Below are 25,882 nucleotides of genomic sequence, written 5' to 3' on the forward strand. Positions count from 1 at the left end.
CCGATCTCCACCCCCGTGCGTCGTAATGTCGCAGGGAACGGAGATCGGCGGCACAGGAGGACACTGTGTGAATCGAGCGAGGTCCCGCTCGCTCACACAGCGCGGTGGCTTTGCTGGATCCAGGAACAAGGTAAGCCAGCGCACGCTGCAGGCTCTGCATAGCTACCCCGAGCGTGACTCGGGGTTACCGATTTTGGCACAAAAAATCCACCCGAGTCTTGGGAATACCGCCAGGAGGGTTAATTTAATCTTCATATGTGAAAAAAGAATGAAAACTTCTTTAGGGCATTAACCAGCTAAGTATAGTTTAATCTGACTAGATTACCTATCAAAGCCTCTGAGATACTTAACGGGTTGTAAAGGTTTGTTTTTTCTTTTCTAAATACGTTCCTATAAGCTAGTCCATTGTTGGTTCACTTAGCTTTTCCTTCGATTTCCCTTCTAAATGTTTTTTTATTTGTTTTCTTTGTCTGAATATCTCACTTCCTGTTCCTCCTCAGTAAACTGTTCTGTTTGACTAACCCCCATGGATGATGGGGGCAAGCTTACTGAGGAGGAACAGGAAGTGAGAAATTCAGACAAAGAAAAAAACATTTTAGAAGGGAGATCAAAGGAAAAGGTAAGTGAACCAACAATGCACTAGCTTAAAGGAACCTATTTAGAAAATAAAAAATGAACCTTTACAACCCCTTTAAAGCTAAATGTCAGACAATGATTTGCAAATAGCAGAATATCTGTCAGAAAACTATTACTAATACATCAGAAGATAAAACTGTCTAAGAAAGAGGCTTGTGGTATACATGTTGTAACATCAGGGTAGTAATAATAATTATGAATGGTGTAAATTACAGAAGATTTAATTACATGTAGCCAGATTCAGGTATAGTTACGCCGGCGTATCAGTAGATACACCGTCGTAACTCTGAATCTGCGCCGTCCTGCATTTAAGCGTATGCTCAAACTGAGATACGCTTAAATGTTGCTAAGATACGAGCGGCGTAAGTCTTCCTACGCCGTCGTATCTTAGCTGTCTATTTACGCTGGCCGCTAGGGGCATGTACGCTTGATTTACGCCTATAATGTGTAAATCAGTGAGATACGCCTATTCACGAACGTACGCTTGCCCATTGCAGTAAAGATACGCTGTTTACGTAAGGCGTTTTCAGGCGTAAAGATAAACCACCAAAAAGATGGCGCAGCCAATGTTAAGTATGGATGTCGGAACTGCCGTCGAATTTCACGTTGTTTGCGTCGTTTGCGTAAGTCGATTCAGAATAGGGCTGGGCATAGGTTACGTTCACGTCGAAAGCAATGACTATTTGCGACGTGATTTGGAGCATGCGCACTGGAATACGACCGCGGACGGCGCATGCGCCGTTCGTTCAAACGTCATTTACGTGGGGTCATGCTTTATTTACATAAAACACGCCCACCTACTCACAATTTGAATTAGGCGCGCTTACGCCGGCACATTTACGCTACGCCGCCATAACATAGGACGCAAGTGCTTTGTGAATATAGCACTTGCCTCTCTAACTTGCGGCTGCGTAACGTAAATTACATACGCTACGCCCGCATATCTTTAAGCCGCCGTACGTGAATCTGGCCATAGGTCATTAAAGTGACATAGGGGTTGATTTACTGAATGTGGTTGTAAACCCTTAACATGTATCCTGTGAAAACACCAGGTGATACACATAGATGATTTTACATTGAATATCCAGGTAATATACAGAAATGAAATAAAATTCTCCAATATAAGATACCGGTTTATCTGCATCCATGTGTCCTGTTTCACTTTCTACAACACACAGATCCAAATGATTTTTCTCAGCAGCTGAAAGCAGTGGGCAGAGATCTGGTGTCTCACACACACACTGCAGAGCTAGAGCACAGAGCTGAGTGTAATGTGACAGATGATTGGAGGAAAGTGACACACCCCACTCTTCACAGAAACATAGAGCTGAGGTTATCAGTCATCTGCTGTGTGCTGGAGGGGTGGGCAGGCAGTCTCCTGGGAGGCTGTGGTGTTGGCTTAATCTATTAGGAGTGAGGTATGAAGACAAGAGCGAGAGAGAGAGAGAGAGAGATCAGAGAGGACCCAGTGCATTGGATTCAGGTTATTACACACTATAGTAGGATTGTTCATTTTACATGTTTGAGGTTTACAATTAATTAAAGGAGTTGTAAAGGCAGAAGGTTTTTTTATCTTAATGCATTCTATGCATTAGGATAAAAAACCTTCTGTGTGAAGCAGCCTCCCCAGCTACCCCAGTTACCTACCGGAGCTCCTTCTCTCTCCAGTGATGTCCACGAGCCCCTCAGCCATGTAGTACACTCTTCCTGCTTGGCTGAAACAGAGCAGAGGCACCATTGGCTCCCGCTGTTGTCAATCAAAGTCAGTCAGCCAATCAGGGGAGAGATGAGGCGGGGCCAGGGCGGGGCTCCGTGTCTGAATGGATACACTGAGCTCTGGCTTAGCTTGAGTGACCCCTGTAGCAAGCTGCTGGCTGAGGGGCACTCAAAGGAGGGAGGGGCCAGGAGCAGCAAAGAGGGACCCAAGAAGAGGAGAATCCAGGCTGCTCTGTGCAAAACCACTGCACAGAGGAGGGAAGTATTAAAGCGGAGTTTCAACCACAATTAGCATTTTTTAAATGTATGTCCTTTCATCCTGCGTTTTTATAATATAAATCTGGTCACTTACTATTTTACAATCTGCCGCCGCTCTGCATAGATAATCAAAAAAGATAGTTTATAAAACTATATCTACACCGTTGTCATTTTGCTTGTGGGCAATGTAAAGCCTACAGGCACTTACTTCCTGGAAGTCTTGGATGGGGAGTGATAATTGGACAGCGCACTGCATCCTGGGAAATGATGACACACATTTCCCAGGAGCATTAGAGGGAGATGATGTCAGAATCCTAGGTGGATTCAAAGGCAGATTTCGTGGGACCGTATAGCAACAGGCATTTCCAGATGAGTAAAAAAAAAAAAATTTCCTTTTTTTTTCTTTTTTAGTCATAAGCTAGAGTTTAAAGCAAAATTGTTTTTTTGATGGAACCTCCACTTTAAATGTTTTTTTTTTTTTTTTAAACAAGCCTTTACAATCAAAATGCTGTTCACGTTGCAAGGGAAGTTGCATTTTATAAGGGAATTAGCCCCAAAGCTTAGTAAATATGGTAGAGTTTCACTTTGCAAAAAATACCCAATCAAATGCAATGAAAATAAATATAAACAGCCTTTTTTTGTTTGCACATGATTCGATAATTGGAAGTCAGCAGAGCTTAACTTCACATTCACTCTGGGGGAAAATTCCCTTGCGAAGTAAACAGCCCTTACTGCCTTTAGTAAATCACCCCCTTAAACGTGTTTTTCTAAGACAGCAATAAGCTTAATTACAGATCAGAAATCTGTATTCACTTCGAACACCACAATAGATTTTCATGTTTAACAAATAAATCAATTTCGTACAACCTGAAGGAGTATTTAAAGCAAAAAAGAGTTTGACAATTGGGTGCAAAACTCTTGCCATGAATCAAATCTAAAGCAAATCAACAAAAGTAGTAATTTTTTGGGTATTTTTTGGGCAAACATATTAATTACTAATCAATATGCACGAATGAGGATCTTTTGTATCATGCACTTTGCAGAGAGCATATAAACAACATAAAAGATATCAAAAATAATATAACTGGATCATAGCTCATAAGGGTTAAAATCAAAGGGAATCTGTCACCAAAAATGCGAAAAAAACAGCAGTTCACCAATACAAGTAACATGTTTCTGCTGAATCTATCAGTGTCTTGACTAATGTTACTATGTAATACTAAGTGAATGTTGAATTTAAAGTAATGTCTGCAGAGTCCAGGCACAGAACAGGGCTGGGAACTCCCAAACCCAACAAGTGTCCTAATAATTAAAAGGAGGGCACCAAAACTACAATGCTAAGAAATGACTATATTGTTTTGCTCTTCCGTTGTATTATGGTGGTCCAACAAGCCATTAATACAGAAGAAACTATTATATTTATTAAAAAAAAAAATATTTAGATTTACTTAAATACAGTTTATTTTGTAATGCAGTGTACTAACAAATGTAACACTGTATATATATATATAATGTTTTTTTTTTATATATATATATATATATATATATATATATATATATAAAAACATAATATATATATATATATATATAAATATATATATGTGTGTGTGTAAAACATAATATATATATATATATATATATATATATATATATATATATATATATATATGTATATATATATACATATATATATATATATATATATATATATAAAATATGTATAACATATATATATATATATATATATATATATATATATATATATATATGTATATATATATGTTATACATATTTTATATATATATGTATATATATACATATATATATTTTTATATATATATATATATATATATATATATATATATATATATATATATATATATATAGATATATAGATATATAGCACTGTACTAACAAATATAAATACAATTATTAATGTACATTACATAAACACTTAATGTTACGCTAATAATATTTACACAATAAAATTTAAATAAAAACAGATGCCAGGAAGGTATCACAGATAATATGACTTTGGACCCCTCCAGCCGCCTCTCTGAATGTAAGAAGAGCTGCTAACTCATCTGTCATTTGAAGGAAGATTATTGGTGATGATCAAACTAGGAAATTAAGTCATTGTTTTTTAATTTGCCTTAATATTTTCAAATTGATTAATCTGTTCCATGGAGAGTTGTGCAATTTAGTCAATCTAAATTTGTATGATCCTCTGCGAACTGCATGCTATACAACCATGAATCCAGACATTAGAAAAAATTCACCTGGTTCCAAGTTTACGTATAACAGCGAGTTCTGCTTCAGAATGCAGAAAAAGCGTAAAGCTTCATATAAATATTCCTATCCAGGAGCTAGCAGAAAAATCCAGAAAAATGCTTGTTTTGGCATGTACCGTAACTACACACATTTGTAAGTGTTTACCAGCATATGACATTTAAAAGTGCATGTGAGTAAACTCTATCTATTGGCTATAATATACATTTTTCTGGTTACTGGAATGTACTTATATGCAGACATATGCGTTTATGCCCGTATGTGCAGAAATAATGGCAGGTTTGAGGCAGCGTGCTATTCCTCTGCACCCGCCGGAGTTATATTGCGTAGTGCTACACGCCCACCTGTGACGATGCTATAGATGGGGATGACCCTCCATCTATGCATCATTCGATCCTCACTCCGAGCGCTGCTCACTCCGAGCACGCTCTTGGAAAAAGTACGAACGGACGAAACGTCAGAGCGCTGCTATCCAGCATCCGACCGGAAGTGAAGTATGCGTTCCACTGAGTGAGGAACTAGGAAGTGACAGCTACAGGAAAGTCTCCAGAGCGGTCTTCAGGGGTCCACACTAAACAGTGAGAAATGCAAATGAAACATCCACATATATTTATGTGCCTGACTTAATTTATTTTCTGGTACGCATGTTTTTATGAGGGGACTAGTGTATATCTGTTTTTTGGGGTGACATTAAAAATTCAAAAACGATATTGCACTATATGGTTTTTTCATTCCCTCATACACCTGCGGACACTACACCCGGGAAGTGAATACATTAACGGTGATCAAGATAGGAGAGGGGTATGCAGTTTCCAAGCATCTGAGGTGACACGTGAGGCGATATATATGGAAATGCGAGTATAAAGAAACCATCTGGTGAGTGTTTCCCCCGAAGGGGACCCTATATCCCCCCACGTGGTGAATGCCTTTTTGGTGATTGGAGCACATACTTAAGCTACATCTGATCGGGTCATCCTACACAGCTTTTATCTTTTTTCAAACTAGAGGTTTGCAGCGCTGCTGCAGGACTATTTACATGCTCTGTGCGGGCTGTTTTTATTTTTCTGCTTTTATCAAATAAATTATAATCACTTGCAGAATTGTGCGATAGCGATTTGTGAGGAAATTCGTCATAAAAAAAAATAAATAATGACAGCGACAATTCTGCAACTGAGCAAATTTCAGTGATTTTGATTTGATTACATTATTGAATAATTTTTATTATAATTATATTATTATTTGTTATAATTATTTATAATTATTTATTATATTATAATTTATAATTTTGTTTTTAAAAAAAATGTCATACCCGGGATGCCTATTAGAATCTTGTTTGGTCAGATTTAAGTGAGTTATTTCTAAAAATTACAGACCTACAATATAAAACGCCAAATTTCCTTGCAAATAATGGTACCGCTTTCAGCATGTTTTTTCTGAAAGAATCATACCGCCAGGGAGGTTAACCATCAATCGCCTCAGTCTGGAGCTCCATACAAGATTTCACCTCATACCGATTATAAAAAAAGTGAGGGATCCGCCCAGAACTACACAGGAAGAGCTTGTGAATGATCGCAAGGCAGTTGGGACCACAGTCACCAAACAAAACATTAGTAACACAATACGCCACCATGGATTGAAATCCTGCAGTGCCCACAAGGTCCCTCTCCTCAAGAAGACACATATACGATCTAAAGTTTGCCAATGAACATCTAAATAATTCAGAGAAGGATTGGGAGTGAAGCCTCGTACACACAACCGAGGAACTCGATGGGCGAAACACATTGTTTTCCTCGTCGAGTTCCTTGTTAGGCTGTCGAAGAACTCGATAAGGCAATTTTCTCCATTCCCGTCGAGGAAAAAGAAGATATGCTCTCTTTTTGGCTCGACGGGATCCTCAAAAGTTTCCGAGTCGAAAAATGTACACACGACCGGTTTCCTCGGCAAAAAAAACTTCCCAGCAAGTTTCTTGCTGTTTTTTGCCGAGAAACTCGGTCGTGTGTACGAGGCCTAAGTGCTGTGGTTCGATGAGACCAAAATTTAGGTTTTTGCCATTACCCTGACTCGCCGTGTTTGGAGGAAGAAAAATGCTGACTAAAAATGCTGACTATGACCCTAAGAACGTCATCCCAACAGAATGCTTTGGGCTGTTTCTCTGCTAAAGGTACAGGCCAACTTTGCCACATTGAGCGGCCAAAGGACGGGGCCATGTATTGTAAAATCTTGGATAAGAACCTTCTTCCCTCAGCTAGAACACTGAAGATGGGTCATGAATAGGCCTTCAAGCATGACAATGACCTAAAACATACCACAAAAGAAACAAAGGAATGGCTCAAGAACAAATTCCTCCTGAGATGTCTGCAAACCTGGAAACTAACTAGAAGAAACAATTTACTTCTACTACTAAGTCATGTTTTACTTGGGGATTAAATACTTATTTTAATCACTGAACTTCCACTCAATTTATAACATTTGTTTTATGAGTTTTTTTCTGGATTTTTGGTTGATATTCTGTCATTTAAAATACACATATGATAAAAAATTATAGACCCCTCATTTCTTTGTAAGTGGGCAAACTTACACAATCTGCAGGGGATCAATTAATTATTTTCCCCACTCTATGTATGTATGAATATGAGTTGGGGACCTTAGATTGAAGTTAACCCCCTTGGCTGTATTCCCGAGTCTGGAAAAGCGGTGTCCCAGAGCCAGACTCGGGATTGCCTCGTAGCATCCACAGGCACAAGTTACTTACCTTGTCCCTGGATCCTGCGATGCCACCGCGCTGTGTGAGCGAGCGGGACCTCCTCGCTCGATTCACACAGTGTCCCTGTGTGCCGCCGATCTCCGTTCCCTGCGACGTTACGCCGCACGGGGGCGGAGAACGGCGCCAAATTCAAAAAAGTAAATAAACACATTACATACAGTATACTGTAATCTTATAGATTACAGTACTGTATGTAAAAAATACACACCCCCTTTGTCCCTAGTGGTCTGCCCAGTGTCCTGCATGTTCTTTTGTATAATAAAAACTGTTCTTTCTGCCTGCAAACTGTAGATTGTCCATAGCAACCAAAAGTGTCCCTTTATGTCAAAAGTGATTTTAGAGCAGCTAGAAAACAGCGATAATAAATTAGAATCACTTGCAGAATTGAGCGATAGTGATTTTTGGGGAAATTCGCCTTAAAAAAATAAAAGTAATGACAGCGACAATTCTGCAACTGAGCAAATTTCAGTGTTTTTCATTTGATTAGATTATTGAATAATTTTTATTATAATTACAATATTATTTTTTATAATTATTTATAGTTATTTATTATATTATAATTTATGATTTTGTTTTTCAAACTTTATCATACCCAGGATGTCTACTAGACTCTTGTTTGGACAGATTTAAGTGATTTATTCCTAAGAATTACAGGCCTACAATTTAAAACGCCAAAATTTTCATGCAAAATAATTGTACCGCTTTCAGCACCTAAAACCAGAAAGAATCATACCGCCAGGGAGGTTAATGTATAATATATATGTAAAAGTGCTCCATAAATAGACAGTGCTATAAAAGTACATGGAATAAATAAATAAATATCACCTGAATTACAGGTGGTACCAAAAGGCTGTGTGATGTTACATACTAGGTAAACTAATTAAATGGAACACTGTCCCATAATGTTTTATTATATCCACTGCTAGTCTGATTACAATCTAAATAGGCTTCGAAAAAAGGGGACATAAAAATCATTACCAGCACATTGTTTTTTTTTTATTACAAATATAATACAATTTGTGGAAATAAAGAGGTTTGCAAGGCTTCACGACCATGAAACCACATCAGTGACCCAACATAGAGTTCAGTGACCTGTAGACATGGCTTCACTATCCACTTAGTGGCTCTGATTTCCTAAGGTTGTAAGCTCACCGCCCTGAGCCACTATTCTCCGACAGTGCGGAACCGAGGTCTCCCCTAGTTTACTCCAAGCAAATGTGACGCACATGTGGATGCTCATAAAACACACACAAGAAAAACAGCCTAGTACTATGCACATGCAAATACATTACAGTCAACCACATGTCGTAAAGCCTATTTCCGAATTCATATCCCCTAGCCTCACATATATTTAAAAAAAATTATATTATTTATGTTGTGTAACATTTTAATGTTCACGTTTTCTAATGGTTGCACTTTCCAGGATTAAAAATATTTTAATGTAATGATTTGAAAAACATAAATTAATAAATAAAATATTTCCCTCCGTAATTACAATAAACCTATGCTATGATTTCACATATAAAATAAACAACTGTATTAAAAAAAAACTCTTTCATTAATTAACTGTTTTGCCACTCAAACAGAATCAGGAAGCATCACAATTAAATAGTGTTCTAGTTTATAATATAAAAAAATAGACATAAGTTAAAAAAAAAGCACTCAGCCAGCAAAGGTGAACATTTTCTAAATCCTCAATCACGTTTATTGCGCGTTCACACCCCCAGCCCCGCTTTGCTCTATACGTGCATGCATTCTCAGATGTATTTGCAGGCCACCTCTGCCAAGATGTATGTTTCATCAATCTGACAAAAAGTTCAGTCGTCGTGTGCAAATGGGTCAAACAGGTGCGAACGTACAAGCACACATGCGCAGTTTAAACTTCCGTAATTGATAAAACAGGTAGAAATGATTTAGATCAAAAAAAGTAAAAAAAAAAGTTTTAAATCTGTTTTATTGCTTATAGTGAAAAAAAAATACATACTATCAAATTTAATTTTATTACCATAGATAGTATGGTTTACTGATTGTCAGAAGCATTATAGTATTAGCTAGTATAGTGCATCTAAATATATATAAGTAGTAATACTATATATATGTATGTATATATATATATATATATATATATATATATATATACATATATATACATATATATATATATATATATATATATATATATATATATATATATATATATATATATATAGTAATTACATATTTATTTAACTATATATATATATATATATATATATATATATTATTACTATTTATATATATTTAGATGCACTATACTATCTATCAGAAGAAATCAGACTCTCTCTCTCTCTTTATATATATATATATATATATATATATATATATATATATATATATACAGTAAGTACATATTAATTTAAATAAATATATATATATATATATATATATATATATATATATATATATATATATATATCAGGAGCAATCAGACTATCCCCCCCCCCTCTCTCTCTCTCTCTCTCTCTCTCTATATATATATATATATATATACAGTAAGTACATATCTATTTAAATATATATATATATATATATATATATATATATATATATATAGAGAGAGAGAGAGAGAGAGAGAGTCTGATTACTCCTGAATTTAATTGTACTGTAACTGTACTGTTTGCCTTAATGTTGTAAAGCGCTGTACAAACTGTTAGCACTATATAAAACCTGTATTATTATAATAATTATAATATATACTGTATATATTTAGTATTAAGTATACATAGATTGATTATACCTCGTATACAGAAATCATATGGGCATGAACATGTATGCACCAAACTTAACCATTTATGACAATATGAACAGCTGGTTGCGGCTGTATTTTCAAATGGATGACAAATGTAGTCAAATGAATTTTATGTAATCATAACGGGTTTATGCAAGGTCAATGTTTTTAGATGGTTTTGTATTTTGAAACAAATAATTGACTGAATAAAAAAAGGACCAAGTGGCTCAATGAGTCTTCCCTACTATTTTTTTTTGTTGTTTGTTTTTTGTTCTTTTTTATTATTATTTTGAGTATAAATCTCAAGTATATTTCAAGTGCCACAATATTTGAATCCTCTTAAGCCTCGTACACACGACCGAGTTTCTCGGCAAAAACCAGCAAGAAACTTGCTGGGAGATATTTTTTTGCCGGGGGAAACCGGTCGTGTGTACATTTTCGTCGAGGAAACTGTCAAGAAACTCGACGAGCCAAAAAGAGAGCAAGTTCTCTATTTCCTCGATGGGAATGGAGAAACTTGCCTTGCCGAGTTCCTCGACAGCCTAACAAGGAACTTGACGAGGAAAACGATGTGTTTCGTCCGTCGACTTCCTCGGTCGTGTGTACGAGGCTTTACTGTTGACTGACTCACAACCTCTGCTATAAGTGTATTCCAAGCAACAACTACTTTTTTGGTTAAAAATATTTGTAGTTGTATCCGAATTCGTGCTCTTGCAACAAAAAAAAGGGACTACATCCCGTGATACTTAAAAAAAAAAAAAAAAAAACGCAGCCAAATTTTTTTAGGACAAGCTTTTGGGGTGTAACTTCTTCTGCAAGGTGTACTGTTTGGACCTTGAAGAAGAGGGTACATCTCAAAAGCAAAAACGTTAAAACTCAGTGGGGCTGATTTACTAAAACTGAAGAGTGCAAAATCCGGTGCAGCTGTGCATGGTGGCCAATCAGCTTCCAGGTTTATTTGTCAAAGCTTATTTGAACGAGCTGAAGTTAGAAGCTGATTGGCTACCATGCACAGCTTCACAACTTTTTGTACGCTCCAGTTTTAATAAATCAACCCCACTGTGTACTCAAAGCAATGAGGTCCATTTGGGGTATTTTGAGTCTTTCTGCATAGACGGTTGGCACTATATAATTTCTGTATTATTATAATAATGATAATATTATTAATAATAATGTTCACGCAATTTATTGCATGAACATTCTTTACCCCAACTTAGTAAATCAGCCTGAATGAGCCCCAATTCGGGTATGTACCAATTTTGAGAGTTTCTGAGGATGTGTAAAAACAGTGGGCACTATATAAATTCTGAAATATATTAATGATAATAATAATAATAATATTCACACAATTTATTGCCTCTAATTTAGTAAATCGGCCTCAATGTGTACTCAAAGCAATGAGCTCCAATTGGGGTTTGTACCAATTTTGAGACTTTCTGGTGGGCACTATATAAATTCTGTATTATAATAATAATGATAATAATAATAATGTTCACACAATTTATTGCATGAACATTCTCAACTCAAATTTAGTAAATAAGCCTCAATGCGTGCGCAAGCAATGAGCCCCAATTGGGGTATGTACCAATTTTGAGACTTTCTGGTGGGCACAATATAAATTCTGTATTATGATAATAATAATAATAATAATAATAATAATAATGTGCACACAATTTATTGCATGAACATTCTCTGCCTCTAATTTAGTAAACCAGCCTTAATGTGTACTCAAAGCAATGAGCCCCAATTGGGGTATGTACCAATTTTGAGACTTTCTGGGGATGTGTGAAAACGGTGGGCACTATATAAATTCTGTATTATAATATTTAATAATGATAATATTATTCACACAATTTGTAACATGAATATCCTCTACCCCAATTTAGAAAATCATCCTCAATGTGTACAATGAGTCCTTATTGTGGTATGTACCAATTTTAAGACTTTCTGAGGATGCGTGATTAAAGGTAATGAGTATATACACCGTAACCCCAAAACGAATTTCAAAAGACACATACATACACAATCCAAACGCGCTAATGTTACTTAAAATTCAAAAGCACTGCGCAAACTGTTGGCGCTATATAAATCCTGTATAAGAATAATAATAAAACGTTTTGGATGGGTCTGCACATCTGGTTGTTTCTACTCCAGTACTTGCAGCTAAAATGTCACAATTAAACCACACAACATTAATAACAACGTAGAACACAAAAACGGCGTAACTGGATTGTTTTGCGTGCCAACAGTATGGTCAAATTTCCAGCAGATTCTAACTTTTATTGCTTGAATTTTTGTAGTGGTGAGTGGGGAAGTAGTGTAAGGACCTCAGGGGGGGTTTCCAGTGTGGCGGGTGGCAGCCCCCCTCCCCGCAGCAGAAGGCAACGCTGTAAGCTGCAGCCGTCCGTCCGCCTGTCCGTCCCTCCAGATGAGCCTGCGATGCCTTTGATGGTTCCAGCCGGCAGAACAGTCTCTACAGTGTGAGCGGCCCTGATGGATTACACACTGACCCTCCTTCATCCAGCAGCACCATCAACAACCTGCTGCAGCCTCAGCCCCGGATCCCAGTGTGGTTTTACTGTGTTTAGATTGAAGTGGAGCGACATGAAAGGGTGGCCACTATAAATATTTGCAGGGATGTAATTCAGACGCTATTTGTCTGTTCTCCATAAAATATGGCCAGCTGTCTGAATTCCCCAGACTGCCCCACTGTATACTACAATAACATCAGCAGCACTTGTATTTGTGTAGCCTTTCTACGCCGCTGCAATGTGTCAGCGCTATTTATAGAACGCCCCGCTGCCTTCTGGGACAGGGGGCTCACCGGCCGGCGTCGCCTACAAAGCGCGGTAACCCGCGGCAACCAACCACAAAACATTTACCACCAACAGGACGCCGGGGGCTGAAATCTGGTTGCTATGAGCCACGGCACTTTGCACGCAGTCGCTGATCTTTGCACCGCCTGCTAAAGCTCCAGCGCACACGTGAAGCCTCGTACACACGACCGAGAAACTCGACAGGCGAAACACATCGTTTTGCTCGTCGAGTTCCTTGTTAGGCTGTCGAGGATCTCGGCGAGCCAAATTTCTTCATTCCCATTGAGGAAAAAGAAGACATGCTCTCTTTTTGGCTCGACGGGATCCTCGACAGTTTCCTCGTCGAAAAGTGTACACACGACCGGTTTCCTCGGCAAAAAAAAAAAAAACATCTTTGCTGGTTTTTGCCGAGAAACTCGGTCGTGTGTACGAGGCCTTACAGTCTGATTGTACAATCTCCGTTAAGCTCTGGTTCTCATTGCATGCGATTTGACAGTTATTGCCGGCAATGGCACCATCCGAATCAATGCCACCGATTCCTAAAAGTAATTTCTGTACTACTTTTGGCGACTTTGGGGTGCGGTTTTAATAGACATCTGTGCAGAAACCCGCACAGAGGTCTCTGAAGTTGCCCCTGAAGTCGGGACTGACATGCAGGAATAAAATTGCACAATTTCATTCCCGCTGTCAGTGTGAACCTAGGCTTGGGCCGGTTTACACCACATGCAGGCCACTGCGTTTTTTCTTTGCATCAAAAACGCATGGAAAGTAGTTTATATGGTTTACAGTGGCACAGTTCACACCGCTGTGGTCAGTTCCAGGGCTTTCCAGTTCCAGAAAAAAAAGGTAGAACATGCCGCACTGGACTGTACTGGAATGCTGTAAAACGCATCAAAAACGCACCAGACCCAGGACATTAAAAATAAACAGGAAATAAAGCATGCGGAAACGCATTAAAACCGCACTAGAACGCACCAAAATCACGTACAAAATGTGCATCCAGAAACGCATCCGGAACGGATTTTTGTGGCCCAAATGTAGTGTACGCCCCTCCTGATTGGATACAAATTGATTCTATCGTTTAGGTAGATTACCTAGTAGTGGTAAATCTACAGCTAGCCACAGATGATGCAAGAAAATCACTTGATTCCCCCATCAACACAGTCAGTGTTGATGGGGGAATCCCTCCCGCAGCACTATTGTGTTCTGCCACTGGGGGGAGCCTTCCCTGCTGGCAGAGCACAATGATCACTGCTAGCAGCTATAACTGCCGATGGCAATCGAATGAAAGGCTAGTTGCACTGGATCGACTTCAGTACAACCAGCCTGCCCATAGATGGATCAAATTTCAGACCATCCCTGCTGAACCGGCTGAGATTTGATCCACCTATGGTCGGCTTAAGGCTTCGATCACACATGCACCTGGGGGACAGTTTTACCACCGTTTTATTGCCCGACCACCCGCCTAACCGCTAATACACAGCGATAAACATGCACTGCATCGCAACAGTGTGTTGCTTCCAGCAGGTGTTGCTCCTGCCAACTGCAGCTAATACAGTTCTATGCGATCGCGGCATGATAATGCAGCAATTATAGAGTTTATAGAGTTAAATCAGGCAATGAGGAATGAGGAATGAGGAAGCAACATATCTCCTCCTCACCGCTTGATAAACATCTCTGAAAAGCGGTCCAAACATGCATTGCTTTTCAGAGGAGTGGCTGTCCATGCCGCACACGTGAACGAGCCATAAAGGTTATGCACGTTACAATCTTTGCACAAACGATCTTTACTAAATCTTTGTAATATGAGAACCCTCCTCATCTATCTGATCAATATGTATCCAATCAGACAGGCCCTTGGGCTTCATAGTTGTTGATAGATTTGAAGTAGATTGGAACGTGTGTGGTGAGCTTAACAATGATTGTATAGAGATTGTTTGGTCACATTGTCACATGTATGGTGAGCCCAATGTTGGCCATACACACTTCAATGTATGATCCTTTTTTTTCCGATTGATATCTCCCAATAGAAGAAATCAATCTAGTGCCGGGCCCTCTGATTCCTCCTGTATTGAATTGTATTGTAACTGTACTGTCTGCCTTCATGATGTAAAGCGCTGCGCAAACTGTTGGCACCATATAAATCCTGTATTATAATAATAATTATAATAATAATAATAATAATAATAATAATAATAATAATAATAATTATAACAATAATTATTATAATAATAATAATTATTATTATAATAATAATAATAATAATAATAATAATAATTATAATAATAATACTACTAATAATAATAATAGCCCATAACCCGATCAATCAATATGTCACACATGGGAAAGTGGATTACAATCAATAGCTGTAAAATACAATCATAACTTATCAAGTGTATCTCTGTTTCCACAATGCAATCCCATAATCTGATCAATCGAAATACAATCCAATTCATGACCAAAGCATCTCAGTGCTGTCAATCAATGCAAAACGATCAATGATTTTCCACCCTGGTTGATTGATTCGGCTCTGGTCTAAATCGATCGTATGGGAAGTTATGTTTTATTCGACTCTTTGCTAATTTGATTGTTTTGATAAATTTTATAATAAAGTTGAAGCCTCTATGGACAGCGTGAGAGCGATACCGATTTATAGAGAAATGACAGGTGAAGCGCCGTAACCCATAGCAACTGATTCAAAATGATTGTTCAATGTAATGACAGCCGTAAAGTAAAATCAGATTGCGCGCTCATCATTACTATTCCCTGAATCGCCTTGTAAGCCGGAGAGCAATAGGCAATGCTGTAGCCCCTACCAACCGGTCCGAAACAGGATAGGCTGCAGTAAACAGAAACGTGGTTGCTATGGGTTACCGAATGTCATCATTACTGGCTGTCCTACTGAATAAACTTGGCTTATTTACAAGCTCTGTACAATATCCAAAAATCAACCAATCAGCAGCAGCATTTCACTGTTACGCTTGCTGTGAACTCCTAAACGAGTGCGTGTGATTGGGTGCTGTGTATTGTAGCACCCGGGGGATTCCTCGCACTCTCTTGCTGAATTATTCTATATTCTCTGCTATAGCTTGTATCTTATATTGTCTACAGACATGAGATGATCCTCGTCCTGGCTAGATGAAGTCATAGATCTCTGTGGGCTCCTACCACCCACCTGTCCACAACCTCCTACCACCGACCCGTCCACAACTTCCTACCACCGACCCGTCCACAACCTCCTACCACCGACCTGTCCACAACCTCCTACCACCGACCTGTCCACAACCTCCTACCACCGACCTGTCCACAACCTCCTACCACCGACCCGTCCACAACTTCCTACCACCGACCCGTCCACAACCTCCTACCACCGACCCGTCCACAACCTCCTACCACCGACGTGTCCACAACCTCCTACCACCGACGTGTCCACAACCTCCTACCACCGACCTGTCCACAACCTCCTACCACCGACCTGTCCACAACCTCCTACCACCCATCTGTCCACAACCTCCTACCACCGACATGTCCACAACCTCCTACCACCGACATGTCCACAACCTCCTACCACCCATCTGTCCACAACCTCCTACCACCGACCTGTCCACAACCTCCTACCACCGACGTGTCCACAACCTCCTACCACCGACCTGTCCACAACCTCCTACCACCGACGTGTCCACAACCTCCTACCACCGACGTGTCCACAACCTCCTACCACCGACCTGTCCACAACCTCCTACCACCGACGTGTCCACAACCTCCTACCAATGACCTGTCCACAACCTCCTACCACCGACCTGTCCACAACCTCTTACCACCGACCTGTCCACAACCTCCTACCAACGACCTGTCCACAACCTCCTACCACCCACCTGTCCACAACCTCCTACAACCGACCTGTACACAACCTCCTACCACCGACCTGTCCACAACCTCCTACCACCGACCTGTCCACATCTTCCTACCATGACCTGTCCACAACCTCCTACCACCGACGTGTCCACAACCTCCTACCACCGACCTGTCCACAACCTCCTACCACCGACCTGTCCACAGCCTCCTACCACCAACCTGTCCACAACCTTCTACCACCGACGTGTCCACAACCTCCTACCACCGACCTGTCCACAAGCTCCTACCACCGACCTGTCCACAACCTCCTACCACCGACCTGTCCACAAGCTCCTACCACCGACCTGTCCACAACCTATTACCACCCACCTGTCCACAACCTCCTACCACCAACCTGTCCACAACCTCCTACCACCGACCTGTCCACAACCTCCTACCACCGACGTGTCCACAACCTCCTACCACCCACCTGTCCACAACCTCCTACCACCCACCTGTCCACATCCTCCTACCAACGACTTGTCCACATCCTCCTACCACCGACCTGTCCACAACCTCCTACCACCCACCTGTCCACAACCTCCTACCACGGACCAGTCCACAACCTCCTACCACCGACGTGTCCACAACCTCCTACCACCCACCTGTCCACAACCTCCTACCACGACCTGTCCACAACCTCCTACCACCGACGTGTCCACAACCTCCTACCACCCACCTGTCCACAACCTCCTACCACCCACCTGTCCACAACCTCCTACCACTGACCTGTCCACAACCTCCTACCACCCACCTGTCCACAACCTCCTACCACCGACCTGTCCACAACCTCCTACCACCGACGTGTCCACAACCTCCTACCACCGACCTGTCCACAACCTCCTACCACCGACCTGTCCACAACATCTTACCACCGACGTGTCCACAACCTCCTACCACCCACCTGTCCACAACCTCCTACCACCGACGTGTCCACAACCTCCTACCACCGACCTGTCCACAACCTCCTACCACCGACGTGTCCACAACTTCAGGGAGGAATCTCACCACCTGGTATGGATCTTCCTAGATGATCACTATGGAAAAGACCAACCGGGGGGGGGGAGCGAAATAGACATGAACCTGTACGCTCCACATGTTTATAAAAATTGGGTGAAAAGGTGTATGGACAGCCACACACCAAAAATGACCTTAGTAGGTAGCTTTATTGGTGGAAAAGGATAAAAGCACTACAAAACACAGCAAGCAGTGGGATATATATAGCTGACGCGTTTCGCACTGAGGTCTAATGCTAGACATAGCTAAAATGCATGTTTATACTTGTGTCTTATGGTGTCCTAGTACATACAACATCTGCTTCTACTACCAACACAAACTACAATACAACACACACTACAATACAACACACACTACAACACACACTAGAACACACACTACAATACACACACTACAACACACACTACAACACATACAACACACACTACAATACACACTACAACACAAACTACAATACACACTACAACACCCACTACAACAACACACACTACAACAACACACACTACAACACATACAACACACATTACAATACACACTACAACACACACTACAATACACACTAAAACAACACACACTACAACACAACAACAACACACACTACAACACATACAACACACATTACAATACACACTACAACACACACTACAATACACACTAAAACAACACACACTACAACACAACAACAACACACACTACAATACACACTACAGCACACACTACAATACACACTACAACACACACTACAATACACACTACAACACATACAACAACACACACTACAATACACACTACAGCACACACTACAATACACACTACAACACACACTACAATACACACTACAATAAACACTACAACACAAACTATGACACACACTACAACACCCACTACAATACACACTACAATACACACTACAATACACACACTATGATACACACTACAATACACATTACAACACACACTACAATACACACTACAATACACACTAAAATACACACTACAATACACACTACAATACACACTACAACACACACGACAATACACACTACAACACACACTACAATACAAACTACAATACACACTACAACACACACTACACTACACACTACAACACACACTACAATACACACTACAACACATATACAATACACACTACAACACACACTACAATACACACTACAACACACACTACAATACACACTATGATACATAATATAACACACACTACAATACACACTACAACACACACTACTATACACACTACAATACACACACTATGACACACACTACGATACACACTACAATACACACTACAATACACACTACAACACACACTAAGATACACACTGCGACACACACTACAACACACACTACGATACACAGTGCGACACACACTACAACACACACTACGACACACACTACGATACGCATTACAATACACACTACAATACACACTACCTACAGCAATCAAATACACACAGACAAAAATAATGAAAGATGAAAGCTGAAATCTCATTAGTTGCTTCAGACAAAAGTTCCTCTTCTACAAATTTCCCAGCTCAGCCCCAATGCCAAGACCCCGCTCTGTCCACCTCCTAATTTACTGCACAGGACCAGTAACACGTAACTTCTACATGTGACGGCTCTGTGTAATATGTAAGAGGGACACAGAAATGTTTGTGCAGCACTTGTGGGATCTCACAGTCCGGTCAGCAGGAAGACGTGTTTAGATAACTTGGGAAAGTTTCATGTTATTCATGATAATGCACTATTTTTATTGGAATCTGCTTCCTGCACATAATATATGACAGAGAGCCCGGCTTTCCATGGAGAAGACCCCAACCTTTCCCAAACACCCCCTTCCCTGTACATAATACAGAGAGCCCAGCTATCCATAGAGAAGACCCCAGCCTTACCCAAACACCCCCTTCCCTGTACATAATACAGAGAGCCCAGCTATCCATAGAGAAGACCCCAGCCTTACCCAAACACCCCCTTCCCTGTACATAATACAGAGAGCCCGACTTTCCATGGAGAAGACCCCAACCTTACCCAAACACCCTCTTCCCTGTACATAATACAGAGAGCCCGGCTATCCATGGAGAAGACCCCAACCTTTCCCAAACACCCCCTTCCCTGTACATAATACAGAGAGCCCAGCTATCCATAGAGAAGACCCCAGCCTTACCCAAACACCCCCTTCCCTGTACATAATACAGAGAGCCCGACTTTCCATGGAGAAGACCCCAACCTTACCCAAACACCCTCTTCCCTGTACATAATACAGAGAGCCCGGCTATCCATGGAGAAGACCCCAACCTTTCCCAAACACCCCCTTCCCTGTACATAATACAGAGAGCCTGGCTTTCCATGGAGAAGACCCCAACCTTTCCCAAACACCCCCTTCCCTGTACATAATACAGAGAGCCCAGCTATCCATAGAGAGGACCCCAACCTTTCCCAAACACCCCCTTCCCTGTACATAATACAGAGAGCCCGACTTTCCATGGAGAAGACCCCAACCTTTCCCAAACACCCCCTTCCCTGTACATAATACAGAGAGCCCGGCTTTCCATAGAGAAGACCCCAAACTTTCCCAAACACCCCCTTTCCTGTACATAGGACAGAAAACCCGGATATCAATGGAGAGGACCCCAACCTTTCCCAAACACCCCCTTCCCTGTACATAATACAGAGAGCCCAGCTATCCATAGAGAAGACCCCAACCTTTACCAAACACCCCCTTCCCTGTACATAATACAGAGAGCCCGGCTATCCATAGAGAAGACCCCAACCTTTCCCAAACACCCCCTTCCCTGTACATAATACAGAGAGCCTAACTATCCATAGAGAAGACCCCAACCTTACCCAAACACCCCCTTCCCTGTACATAATACAGAGAGCCCGGCTATACATAGAGAAGACCCCAACCTTTCCCAAACACCCCCTTCCCTGTACATAATACAGAGAGCCCAGCTATCCATGGAAAAGACCCCAACCTTTCCCAAACACCCCCTTCCCTGTACATAATACAGAGAGCCCAGCTATCCATAGAGAAGACCCCAAACTTTCCCAAACACCCCCTTCCCTGTACATAATACAGAGAGCCCGGCTTTCCATAGAGAAGACTCCAACCTTTCCCAAACACCCCCTTCCCTGTACATAATACAGAGAGCCCAGCTATCCATAGAGAGGACCCCAACTTTTCCCAAACATCCCCTTCCCTGTACATAATACAGAGAGCCCAGCTATCCATAGAGAAGACCCCAACCTTACCCAAACACCCCCTTCCCTGTACATAATACAGAGAGCCCAGCTATCCATAGAGAAGACCCCAACCTTACCCAAACACCCCCTTCCCTGTACACAGCACTACCATTCAAGGAGGACCACCTACCTTCTATATACTGCATTGTGGGCCAGTATAGGGACCACAGACATGTCAATCATCAACCCCCTCTACACAATTACTGCCTGCCAATGGATGAAATCTAACATACGTAACATAGATAGATAGATAGATAGATAGATAGATAGATAGATAGATAGATAGATAGATAGATAGATAGATAATACATAGATAGATAGATAGATAGATAGATAGATAGATAGATAGATAGATAGATAGATAGATAGATACTTACATACATAGATCAAACATGTGGATGCCAGATAGGAAGGAAGGAATAGATAGAACATAGATATATAGGTAGATGATAGATAACAGAAGAAAGAAAGAAAGAAAGAAAGAAAGAAAGAAAGAAAGAAAGAAAGAAAGAAAGAAAGAAAGAAAGAAAGAAAGAAAGAAAGAAGAAAATTATGTTATATAAAAAACATGAAAGCCAGATTTGCTGTCCTTGTAACTTTAAGGCTGATGTGGAACTACATGTCCCAGCATGCTCACGGTTCAAAGAAAGCAAGGAAGATAAATAGTTCTAATAGATAGATAGAAAACATATGAATGTGTGTCCTTAGCTATAAGGTGGCTGTAGAACTATGAGTCCCAGCATGCCCGGGTGCAGTACATCTGGCAGATTGTCACCATGAGCTGACATCGCTCCTACAGGGAATCCTGCTGTCCTGGCATGCAGTGGTGATGGATGGAGATGACAGACCTGCTGTGTCCTGTGGTCCCCTCCCGGGGTGGGGGTGATTGGCTCCTGTGATGGGTGACAAGGGTGGTGATGATGATGATAATCCAGCTCGTCCCATCTAGTGCCATCCCCGGTGTGAGCGGCACATGTTCCCCGCACGGTCTGTCCTCCTCTCCTCTCCTCTAACCACACGAACCGCGGCCGCCTCTCCTTCTCTTCTATTTACCAGCCAGACACTCCGCCGCCCCGCAATGCGCATACTCCATGCGGCTCATGTTTCCCAGCTGGCCAGCCCAGTCCGCGAACATCGTCCTCTGCTGGGATGCGGCTTCCCGGGTGGCGGGGGGAGGAGGGGGGAGGAGGGCTGTGTTCTGTTCTCCGTCTATTCTCTGTACATAGGACAGGTACAACCCCAGCCAGGAGGACTGCATGGAGGAGGAATGCATGGAGGGGGATGCATGGAGGAGGAATGCATGGAGGGGGAATGTATGGAGGTGGAATGCATGGAGGAGGAATGCACGGAGAGGGATGCATGGAGGAGGAATGCATGGAGGAGGACTGTATGGAAGAGGAATGCATGGAGGTGGACTGCATGGAGGAGGAATGCATGGAGGAGGACTGCATGGAGGAGGAATGCATGGAGGAGGACTGTATGGAAGAGGAATGCATGGAGGTGGACTGCATGGAGGAGGAATGCATGGAGGAGGACTGTATGGAAGAGGAATGCATGGAGGAGGAATGCATGGAGGAGGAATGCATGGAGGAGGACTGATCACTGGAAGGGAAAAGTCCACATAGGGACCGACACATACCCCCCATCCTACCACTGAGCCCTAGTCCATGTACGGATACCATGTATAATGTATACCCCATATACATTACATATACATGTCTTATTATACAGCTTCACATATTTACCTGTGTTATGTATTATTGCTTTGTATGACTTTTATCATATAATGAGAAGCAATGTACAATACTGGGCAAATATACTCCAATGTATACTACAACTTATATACTCCCCATATGTAATAATATCCTTCATTCACCCTCCCCCCCCCACATTATGTTACTCATTCCCTGAGACCCCCTCATTATACTCTGTGACACCCCACTCTCCTTATTCACTTACACACTCCTGACTATAGTCCCTCTCCTCTCATTACTCGCTATTACACACTTGTCTGCATTCTCTTCTACACATTTGTCACCTCTTATTACTCTATTACACACTCCCTGTCCTCCATATTACACGGTGTTACTCTTATTACACACTCCCTGTCCTCTATATTACACTGTGTTACTCTTATTATACAGTACACTAGTCTGACTACTCTCTGTCTCCTTTTACACGTTATTACTTACACACTTAGTGCCCTCATATTACACCCTTGGCTCCTCTCCTACATACTCACTGTTCCCAGATGCTTCTGAGTATTCTCTGCTACACACTACCTGTCTTCTCATTGCACTCTATTACACACTCTCTGTCCTTCTCCTATTACACTATTTTACACACTTGTCTGAATAGCCTCTGTTACACACTCTCTATCCTCTTATTACACACTCTTCTGTGTCCCCTCTGTTACACACTCAATGTCCCCTAGCTACACTCTATTACACACTCACTATCCTATTAATACTCTCTGTTACACATTCATTGTCCTCCAATTACATTCCAATACACACCAATTCTATTCCTTTTTGTATTCCTTGAACTCTTATTTTACTATTCCCTATTTAACATACATTAGCATTTTTTTTACAAACTTATTCTGTTATTTCTCCCCGTTATACACTCAGTCGCTTCCTAGTACTCTCTATTACACATTTATTGTCCTCTTATCACATTCCATTACACACTTGTTTCCCTCTTTATTGTTGTCTCCTACACACTTGCTCTCCTTTTATTATACTTACACTCTCGCTGTCCTCCGAGTTATTACACTTTGTTACACACTTACTGTTGTCTTATATTTTATATTACTCACTATTACACGTTCACTCTCTCTATATTACTTTCTATTACACACTCACTTTCTCTATATTACTTTCTATGACACACTCATTATATTACTTTCTATGACACACTCATTATATTACTTTCTATTACACACTCATTATGTTAATTTATATGACACACTCACTTTCTCTATATTACTTTCTATGACACACTCATTATATTACTTTCTATTACACACTCATTATGTTACTTTATATGACACACTCACTATATTACTTTCTATTACACACTCATTGTATTACTTTCTATTACACATTCACTATATTACTTTCTATGACACACTATATTACTTTCTATGACACACTCACTATATTACTTTATATGACACACTCACTATATTACTTTCTATGACACTCTCACTATTGTACTTTATATGACACACTCACTATATTACTTTCTATGACACACTCATTATATTACTTTCTATGACACACTCACTATATTACTTTCTATGACACACTCATTATATTACTTTCTATGACACACTCACTATATTACTTTATATGACACACTATATTACTTTCTATGACACACTCACTATATTCATTTCTATGACACACTCACTATATTACTGACACACTCACTATATTACTGACACACTCACTGTATTACTTTCTATTGCACACTCACTATATTACTTTCTATTACACACTCACTATATTACATGCTATTACACACTCACTATATTACTTTCTATGACACACTCACTATATTACTTTCTATGACACACTCACTATATTACTGACACACTCACTATATTACTTTCTATTACACACTCACTATATTACTTTCTATGACACGCTCACTATATTACTTTCTATGACACACTCATTATATTACTTTCTATGACACACTCACTATATTACTTTCTATGACACACTCACTATATTACTTTCTATGACACACTCACTATATTACTTTCTATTACACACTCACTATATTACTTTCTATGACACACTCACTATATTACTGACACACTCACTATATTACTTTCTTTTACACACTCACTATATTACTTTATATGATACACTCATTATATTACTTTCTATTGCACACTCACTACCCTCTTATTTCTCTCTTATGCTACACTTTGTTACACACTCTATTCCTTCCCAACTTATACTTAGCTACACACTCACTGTCCTCTTAATACTTTATATTACACATTTACTGTCCTCTCTCTCTCTCTCTCTCTCTCTCTCTCTCTCTCTCTCTCTCTCTCTCTCTCTCTCTCTCTCTCTCTCTCTCTCTCTCTTTATTCAACACCATCTCTGTCTTTTTGTTACTCTTTATTACACACTCAGTGTCCTCTTAGTACTCCCTATTACACATCAACTGTCCTATTAATTCGATCTACACACTTACTGTCCTATTATGGTTCTCTATTATTTTACCTTCTAACTCTTCTCTTATTAACTCTTTGCACACTTACTGTACTCTCCATAATACACAATCCTCTTATCACTCTTTATTAAACATACACTGTCTACTCTTTATTACACATTCATAGTCCACATATTACTCTCTATTACACAGTGGGGGGTTTTGACAGACACATTCACTTTTCACTACAAGTGCAAAGTGAACTTGAAATTGCACTGAAAGTGCACT

General features: G+C 40.4%; 1 protein-coding gene across 3 annotated transcripts in view; it reads right to left on the reverse strand.

Moving 5' to 3' along the window:
* Positions 1-25,882, reverse strand: part of MKX (mohawk homeobox) — a 176,608-nt gene that overhangs the window by 143,982 nt on the left and 6,744 nt on the right. Inside the window, exon 1 of one of the 3 annotated variants that reach the window (XM_040352583.1) lies at positions 22,270-22,471. The exons of 1 other annotated variant lie outside the window; for it this stretch is intronic. In XM_040352583.1, the coding sequence (XP_040208517.1) occupies positions 22,270-22,366 (97 nt within the window). In that variant the 5' untranslated portion in view covers positions 22,367-22,471. Of the gene's footprint in view, positions 1-22,269; positions 22,473-25,882 lie in introns of those variants that run through there. One more of the 3 variants, XM_040352585.1, reaches the window with a different exon arrangement.

This window comes from Rana temporaria, chromosome 5 (genome assembly GCF_905171775.1).
Source record: "Rana temporaria chromosome 5, aRanTem1.1, whole genome shotgun sequence".
In the NCBI taxonomy this organism is placed as follows: Eukaryota; Metazoa; Chordata; class Amphibia; order Anura; family Ranidae; genus Rana; species Rana temporaria.